This window comes from Physella acuta, unplaced genomic scaffold, assembly GCF_028476545.2.
Source record: "Physella acuta isolate Inbredline_101_S28 unplaced genomic scaffold, ASM2847654v3 ptg000234l, whole genome shotgun sequence".
Lineage (NCBI taxonomy): Eukaryota > Metazoa > Mollusca > Gastropoda > Physidae > Physella > Physella acuta.
The window spans coordinates 101,087-110,655 of NW_026731753.1; the positions used below are offsets into that span (position 1 = coordinate 101,087).

Below are 9,569 nucleotides of genomic sequence, written 5' to 3' on the forward strand. Positions count from 1 at the left end.
TTTCAAAGTGCATTTTAACAATTCAAAACATTACATCTGGTTACTTTTAATATTAAACTTTAGTTTACTTTAATTAAAAAATTAAAATGCATCGAGTTAACATACACAAGATGTGCTACTAGTATTCATAAAAAAATTTAATATTTTTCATATTATAAAATTCGTCCATATTGTTATAGATCTAACTCCCAAAATGAAACAATTTAATGTTTGTTTTTTTTTTTTTTTTGGCTTTTTACAATTATACGTTTGTATCTCGAAATTAAAAATGTTAAATTTCTGCGATCTATAGTTAATAATATTAAAAAAAAAGTATCGATACAACCCAACAGTGTTTTAGGAGAGGCCATATAATGAATACATTTTTTAACGTAACCTTTTATATGTGTGTGCTTCATTCATAGCATATTTTTACTACATAAAACGAAGCTTTGACAAAATCTCTATTTTTAGTTGACTAGGCCTATCATATTATATCTCATACACGGCATCACACACCATAGGCCTGGGCAATAAAAGGGAAGGGTGAGAGGTTGTGGGTGTGGGGGTGGTGCTGACTTGAATGACGGTAGGCTAGGTGGTGGTGGGGGGGGGGTGTTAAGAATACCAACGTAAGCTATATAAAAATGGAATCGATAACTGTGTCAATTTTGCTAAAATTACTTTTTTAGGGAAGTGCGGCGGCTATGTGAAGCTATTTTAAGTGGAAACTGAGGTGAGGGGAAGCGGGAGGTTGGTTTATTTTGACTATATGAGTTGATAGGGGGCACATAATGAGTTATCGTTTATAGAGGATCCCATTGTTGTATACCCATAAGAGGATATAGTCTTTCATTGGGCGGGGGTAGCCTAGATAGATATAAATAATGTGTGTTGTGTGTTTGGCAGATCCTTGTTGGATCAACACATCAACATAGCCTTATGTGAGGACATATGACGATCAGCAAGGAGCAGAGGCGTAGCGAGAGGGGGGGGCGGGGGTATATATGTCCCCGGGCGCCGACCATAGGGGACGCCAAAATGGGTTAAAAAAAATTAAAAGCTCATTTCAGCTGCAGTTTTGCATTATAATTTTTTTTTTTTTAAATATATGGGGGAGGCGCCAAATAGAAAGTTTGTCCCGGGGGAGGGGGGGGGGGGGGCAAATTGAAAGTTTGTCCCGGGGGGGGGGGGGGGGGGCTAATTGAAAGTTTGTCCCCAGACGCCGGGAATGATCGCTAAGTCTCTGGCAGGGAGCGGGGTTAAAAGTCGCGTAATTTCATCTAAGGACTCACGTAAAACACAATGTTGATTAATTTGTTGGTAATGTAAACTGATTAGGACAAAGAATAGCCCATTGATGCCTATAAATGGCATGCTAATTAGAAAACACACATGGAAGTAGGTTACGTTTGTGATAGGTAAGATCATGGGAAGGAGCCCTGTCGTCGTTTGCAAAGTCAAGCCATTTTTTAAAGAGATAACAGAGCACGAAGATACATCTTTTTATTTTTTAATTTAGTCAGTATATTTAGCAGTCCTTTTTTTTTTAAACAGCAAAGCTGCTGTCATGCACTGTTGTGTTGATGCGGCCCCTAACGCTACCGGGAAAAGTACATTAGTTTCCTGAAGCCAGTATCTATATTGTATTGTCCTTAACAGAATTTTTTTTTGTTCCGCTCTTCTCCAAAAACCTATAGAATGGGTCTATTTCATATGACAGCCCATTATATTAGTTTTAATAACATAACAAAAAAAACATTTTTTTAAAATATGTCTGTTTAGGATAAACGATAGCATGGGCTGGCGTAAACATTTCCTTGTAGAAATGTAACCTTGGTTTGTGTGTTTTTATAAATACCACTATAACAGCTGGGTCAAATACCACTTTTCACCTCTAACAGACTTTCGACACTGCTTCCTTTGATGCACCGGGCAAGGCTGTTAAGTGCGCTGTGTGTTGCTGTTACACTTTAATTATAAAATTTTATCAACGGTTCTCTGGAGGAACGGCTCGTAGAGTGTAGTGTGTGTGTGGGGGGGGGGGGGGGGAGTAGGCCTCATTCAAGACTCCCCGCTTCAGTAATTTCTAATAATATTTTTCTTTTTTCAATCTACCACAACATCAAGATGGGTGGAGTGGAATGCTTCTTTAGAAAAATGTAACGAAAGAATGTCAAGGGCTTGATAGCATTATTTCAAGCGGAACCTCCGAGGTAAATAATCATTATGGTTAGAAGTGCTAACTGCGTGTGTGTGTGTGTGTGTGTGTGTGTGTGTGTGTGTGTGTGTGTGTGCCAGTGTCTCTGTGTGTGTATGTGTGTGTGAGTGTGTCTGTGTGTGGCTGCGCTAACTGGGTGTGTACGAGTGTCTGTGTGATCCTGTGCGTATTTCTGTGTGTGTATGTGTGTGCGTGTGTGTCTCCACTACAGTTATAAACACAATTTTTGTCCTTAAATTTCTTTTTAAAAATATCAAATATTTGGCACTGACCTATAATATGTGAAGTTAGGAAGGGCCACATAAAAAAAAAATAGCTTAGGGCCTTATCCAGTCTTCGGTCCTGGTTGCAGCTATTGGCAACGGTGCCGTAGTGTTTTGAAATATTGTTGCTTATGTCATAAAAATAAGACAAGTTTACAAGACAAGGGTATTGGGAGGGGGGGGGGGATATTTCCCAGCATATATTGTTACGTACCCACCTCTCCCGTCCTTTACAGCTAGGCGGGGATTCGAAAACAAAATGAAAAAACAATTAGGAACAAACACAATTAGCAACTATTTCTTACACTTTAGTGCCACGATATAAGTACAAGACCTAATATCAAACCGTCACAACATCTAACACAATGAGGAAAAATGCTATCAGATCTAGAACTGAAATAAAAATTCCTTAAGGTAACTGCAACTACTTGTCCCTAACTCAAGTGTCAGTTCTAATCGAAGGTTCAGACAACCCGTGGACGGTACCTGCTCACGAGTTACTTCCCTCTTCATCCTAGTCTAGTCCTGCACTCATCGACTCATGAATGAACTCCCCTCCTAAAATAGCGGACTACCAAAAGCAGAGTTTCTTCCAGGCATCTCTTGGGGGGGGGGGGGGGGGGGGGCGGAAAAAGTCCACCCCCACCCCCCGAACGAAATTTAATTTAAACATAAACTTTTACTAGTGTCCACCTACCTCCCCCCGGAAAATGTCCGCCCGTCCCGAAAATATCCAGAAAATATCCCCCCCCCCCCCCCCGGAGAAAAATGTCTGGAAGAAACACTGGCCAGAAGTCCAGGTACAAGAGGTAATTAAGCACCATCACAAGTGTCGAATCCAATTGGACTAGAACCTAGGTTTCCCACGGTCAGTACTGGCCAGTCGATGAACGGTCCAGCTATAAATTACAGACCGTCACTAGCATCGGCTTCACGCAAGCGGTCGAACTGTGTTCGGCACTAGGTCAAATACGGGACTCACACCACTGACCCGTCTTTAGGGTCGTCACCAGGTTAAAACCAGGTGATCGTAACGATATATATATATATATATATATATATATATATATATATATATATATATATATATATATATATATATATATATATATATATATATATATATATATATATATATATATATATATATATATATTTATATATGATGTTTGTGTGTATGTATATATTAAAACAAGCTTTTGATATCTTTATACTTTATGTCCTCTGTAGCTGCTTATATCACCTGACTGCACCTGACTGGGGAACATACCAGCTTAGCCCCAGATTTGGTTTGATATTATACTGTCACAAGTATAGCCCTCAAATAATGTTCATGATAATTTTTTTTTTAAAATGAGTATACAAAGTATAGCTACATCACTAAGCGTAATGTTATAGATGAATGTAATGAGCTGTAAAATTATCTGTAAACACACATCTGCACATGCACATGGGATCTACTCGTAACTAGAGAGGTAAAAGGTAAATCAAACGAAATTTAAGAATTAGTACAGATTTATTTAATGAATAGTTCAGACTGTCACAGTCATTGGATTATTTATCTTTTTTTGTTCACTGTTAATAGTGGCACTAAGTTAGATTTTTAAAGGAAAGATAATAGAGTAAATAAAAACATTACTAGCAAGGTATTACACCTTAATTATATAATGAAATATGCCATTTAACTCCGTTAAAGAGTTAAATAAGTAGGATAGGGGACGTAGCCGATGTTAATGTTTGCCACAAAAATATTTAACTTTTGTTTTGTTATGTCCCTTGGAAAATGTTTTTTTTTTATTTATTGAAGTTGATTTGTGATGGAAATTTACATTAATCTTTGTCAGAAATTAGGGCATTTATTATGACCAAATTGAAATAATTGTATTCATTTTACTTTCCCAAATTGTAAAATTGTATGTATAATTTAGACAGACAATAATTCACTAAAATATACTTTACAACAGTAACTCATACATAGTAATCTGTTATTGTCTCCGTTGAATAGTTGCACAACCACTTGTACTTATTTCTATAAACGTCAATGGTTATATATATATATATATATATATATATATATATATATATATATATATATATATATATATATATATATGACAAAACTTATCCAAATATTTATCCATTTATATCCATGTAGCATACAGTAGGACAACCAACCATGCTGAATAAAGTACAACCATATACCATACTTTTTATTGTCCACACAAAATTAAAAAAAATTAAATACGATAAGAAAAACTATTCAGATAAAACATATTAAAGATACAAGGCGAACGACGACACTGAGTACACACTCTTAAGAAGTGCAGTAGATCTAGAAATGAAAACAATTTTTTAAAGATGAAACAGTCAACACGTATGGCACAATAGAAACCCTACCGTGTTGAATTATCAGCCTTGGGATTTCATGTAGTGAAAATACAAGCCAAGCAACCGCGTGATATATTTTGTTCAAGTGCTTTAAATTACCCCCCTTGATTTTGATTGTTTCGTTTACAACTCGGAGAGTGAGAGGTCATACTCACCCCTTTCTCTCCCCCCCCCCCCATTAAGGGGGGGAAAAGTCACAGGATAAATTAACAAATATGTTTTTGCATAAAATTTGTAAATGTGTGTTAATACTTTTATGTATCAAATATTCGGAAAGTGCAAATCTACTTACGATTAATTAAATGTAATTTAATGTGTGTAGGTTGTATATGTATAGTCATATTTGCATTTTAAAAAATTAGGCCTACATATAATATTTAATAGAATTTTTATAGAATGTTCCAACCTTCTCTGTTTTCATCGTGTTTTTTTAAAATACTAACTTTAAATTAGCGTGAAATGGTATAAAGAGGTAGTTAATCATCGCAACAATAGTTCACCCCCCCCCCCCCAAAAAAAAATAAAAAATAAATAAATAAATAAAACACCACCCTCATGAATGAACACCCAAGATTTAACAATTCACAACAATTAAATTAAAATATTTCTTAAAAGATTTTTGCAACTTTTTTAACTGACTTTTTTTCAGTGATTTTTTTCTGATAAAATTTCGTTATTGTAACTTTTTGCTGTGCCTTTTTTTCCTAACCGGAACTGTGACTTTTTTCTATGTTTTTGTTTCTTGTGACTTTTTTCCCGTTCACTCCCCCCCCCCCTCTTTTAAAAAAAAATATGCGTCAAATAGCGACTTTTGCAGTCTTGACTTGGCACTACTTACAGAGTTTCTTTCAGGCAACTCTTCGTGTCCCCACCCCCCCTCTTCCCCAAAGCACGTCCACAGCCCCCCCCCCCCCAGGTAAAATAAAAAAATGTCTGAAAGCAACACTGACCCCTTGGTGTGCAGCACGACTGTATTTCAAGCACACACCCATGTGTAAACCAGAGGCTAAAAATAAAACGCTGACACGTTCTACCAAACCCCCGCGACACACTAGTTCCGTGTCAACAGGCCACAACACAGCCAGTATACCTAACTAGAATTGTGTATATTATATGTATGTGTTTTCCTGTAAAACCTCTTGCTTGTTAGTAGGTCCAACACAAGGGAATGGATTCAGGACTAACATTCGGTAAAGTTACAGAGTTTGTGTATATATTTCTTTTTTTTTTTTACAACACTCAATAACTACATTTAATTTCCGTGTCTTTTCTCCCATCTCAATGTTTTGATGTTGCACTAAACTACCTACTATGTGCCCACTAAACTACCTACTATGTGCCCACTAAACTACCTACTATGTGCCCACTAAACTACCTACTATGTGCCCACTAAACTACCTACTATGTGCCCACTAAACTACCTACTATGTGCACACTAAACTACCTACTATGTGCCCATTAAACTACCTACTAGGTGTCCGTGTAAGCTGAATGCTCCATTGCCAATAACGTTAGAAGTAAATTGAGGTCATGACAATAAAAATGGGAACTCCTCCCCCCTCCCCAATTAAAAAGAGCAGCTATTTAAAAACAGTTCGTCATTCCGGATGTTGTATTGTTGTATGAAAAAAATATAACACTTAAAACCATGGCACGGTGTAGCTGTTATCTATAGCTACAAGTTTGTATAGGCCTATGTTAATATGCCAAGACTAGAGACTTACAGGATAAGTGTAGATACAATGTTATGGAAAAAAACACCTTTAACATATTTAGAGAATTGACTGCTGTTAGATTTAGTGGTGTAGTGAACGAGTGAAGGGGGATGAATGACTATTACAACTCACAGACTGAACATGGACGAACGGAATAGGTTAACAAGTACAAACAACATTCACCCCCCCCCCCCCCCCATTCATCTCCCTTCACTTTTAAGGGTGTAGCACTTATCTGGACTCAGATTGAGAACATCTACCACAGTGTTAATATATTATTTGTTTAAAATAATGCAAAAATAATTACGATCTTTACCTATGTTTGTCTATGTGTTATTTATAATTTTGTTCTATGTATAATTTTTTTCATAGTAATCATAATCAATCGGTCATTAACATTGAAATAGTTGAGTTTTCTTCACAGATATATAGGCTTTAAAGGGAGATAAGTCTAGAATGAAACAGTTGTGCATGTTGTTAACTATAAAGCTGAAATTTTTTAATGAAATATTTTAAACCAAATATTTAGATCACGCTGAAGGATGTCAGGCCATTGATGGGACAGCGGGGAAAAAGAATGACCAAGGTAATTTAATGATAAAACAATATTTAAATTAGTCCAGATATGAGGTGGGGGCGGGGGGGGGGGGGGGGGGGGGGGTTGAGGGGTGCTGTAAAGTTGGGTTAACCCGTTTTGAAATCTGCCTACAATTTTCTTTTTTAAAATTCTTTATCACAACTGTTATAAAATTGCGTTAAGCTAATTGTTTTTGCTATCTTATTTATCTTTAAACTCGTGTACCCTAAGGTAATTTTGAATCCTGTAAATGTATCTTTAAACTCGTCTATCCTAAGGTAATTATGAATGCGAGGTCCTGCTAGAAGGCGCAGAAAGCGGCAAACTGTGGGAAACGTGTGTGAAAAATCCCGGTCACGTGGCTTTTATCCCCGCCCAGCAGTTCTCACTGGAGCACCTCCCCGGGGATTACCAGGACACGGAGCTGCTGGACTTTGTCCACAAGTTTGCCGACAGGGCCGTTAGACTGGTGGTCAACTACACCAGCATGGCCCGCCCCGATGGTTTTATTTTCTCAAACCACAGGGGCACCACCACCCCTCACACCGGAAGTGGATTTATGACCTGTCGTATTTGGCCTACCGTGAATGAAGATGAAAAACAAAAATCGGAAAACAAATCTGATTCTGATAACGATAGTGGAGACGACGACGATTTTGAAATAATCGAATCCTTTGACTTAAACCAACTCTGCCCTTGTCCAGAGTGTAGTGAATCTGACGATCCCAACTACGGGTGGGGCTATGTTTACGTCGAGACCTCTAGGCACGTCGTGTTCGATGACGAAGAAGCAAAGAACACGGTTATATACTACAACTACACGGATGAATTTGAGTTTCAAAAGCTGTACGGGATTAAAATCTCATGGAGCGTCGAGACAAAAGACTGGTGTACTTTAGAGTGTGTGACCCACGATAGAGAACTCTACGCTAAACTTTACAACTCGCAGCAGCAAATTGATGACCAGTATCTTGAAATTAACGAGAAATACTGGCAAAGTCCGTCACGATTGGCTATTATTTTTAGCCACCCGCACGGCTACGCTAAGCGGATTACAGTTGGTCAATGGGTCGAGCGACGTGTCACGTTCACTGATCACTTGAATGGGGACATTGAAACGACGTACACATACAACAACGCCACCTGCAGTGGATCGAGTGGAGCCCCTGTTCTCATCTTCGGCAAGAGGGGCGATGACGACAACAAAGTTTGGTGGCAGGGGCATTTTCATGCCCACGGTGGCTGGATGGATAAGGACACAAACTTCAGTGGGATATCAGATGAGAGAATAGTCGAGTTAGAGGACTAGATAGGCATATGGTTAGTGGCTGGATGGACAAATTTTAATGGGATATTAGATGAGAGAATTGTTGAGTTAGAGGTCTAGGTAGGACTGTGGTCAATGGCTGGATAGACACATTTTAATGGGATATCAGATGAGAGAATTGTTGAGTTAGAGGACTAGGTAGGACTTTGGTCAATGGCTGGATGGACAAATTTTAATGGGATATTAGATGAGAGAATTGTTGAGTTAGAGGACTAGTTAGGCCTATGGTCAGTGGCTGGATAGACAAGGACACAAGCTTCAGTGGGATATCAGATGAGAGAATTGTCGAGTTGGAGTTCTAGATAGGACTTTGGTTGGTTGTTGGACACAGTTCAGAAGTTGAGCTAATTAATGTAATTAATTGAAATATTAATTTAAACTATGCTAAAATTTGATTTTTTTGTTAGAAATCTCACTGTAGAACAGGTTTTTAGGAAATCTATCAATAACAAAGTAAAGCTTGTAACAAAGTGGTTTAACAAAGTCTTCCAACATAGTCTACCTGTTTTGATCTAGAGTTTAAAAGTGTGAATGGCTCACCTGCTAAAAATACAGGTAGAGAATACCTATCAGCCACGGTGTAAAAATTTTCAAACTCTCACGTGCAAGGCGAGCTGCATTCTTCATTTATCAAAGGACGCGCTCACTAGCAGGTAAACAATCTGTTCAATGGGGAGTCACGATCGTGACGTTGATCAACTCTATAGTCTAAACTCGCATCTTTAGGCTCAGCGCTAAATGGTACCTGGTATAAACTCGCATCTTTAGGCTCAGCTCAGCGCTAAAGGGTACCTGGTATAAACTTGCATCTTTAGGCTCAGCTCAGCGCTAAAGGGTACCTGGTATAAAATTGCATCATTAGGCTCAGCTCAGCGCTAAAGGGTACCTGGTATAATCGGCGTCAGGTCGAGTTAAAGGAGAGATATGACGACCGGCTGGCCATGTGTTTTAGTTTTGTGCTGTGTATAGAAACAGATGAACTCTATTTCATCTTTCTCTCAGCATGTTATTAAATACTTTAATGTTTAAGAGTTTTAAGTAACAATTCGATTTACAATTTAAAAAACAAAACAAAAAGCTTGTTATGATTAAAGCTTTA

At 37.9% G+C, this 9,569-nt stretch overlaps 1 protein-coding gene across 1 annotated transcript; it reads left to right on the top strand.

Annotated features, from left to right (window-relative positions):
• Nucleotides 1-5,906: 5,906 nt before the first annotated feature.
• Nucleotides 5,907-9,563, top strand: LOC131938108 (uncharacterized). The gene is made up of 3 exons (XM_059296004.1): nucleotides 5,907-6,041; nucleotides 7,096-7,152; nucleotides 7,422-9,563. The coding sequence occupies exons 1-3, from the start codon at nucleotides 6,020-6,022 to the stop codon at nucleotides 8,450-8,452; spliced, it is 1,110 nt and encodes a 369-aa protein (XP_059151987.1). The 5' UTR covers nucleotides 5,907-6,019; the 3' UTR covers nucleotides 8,453-9,563.
• Nucleotides 9,564-9,569: the final 6 nt, after the last annotated feature.

Excerpts from the sequence above, each read along its gene's own strand:
- LOC131938108 (XM_059296004.1), top strand. The coding sequence starts at position 6,020 with ATGGATTCAGGACTAACATTCG. Across the intron at positions 6,042-7,095 it reads GGATTCAGGACTAACATTCG|ATCACGCTGAAGGATGTCAG; the intron begins GTAAAGTTACAG and ends CCAAATATTTAG. Across the intron at positions 7,153-7,421 it reads GGGGAAAAAGAATGACCAAG|GTAATTATGAATGCGAGGTC; the intron begins GTAATTTAATGA and ends GTCTATCCTAAG.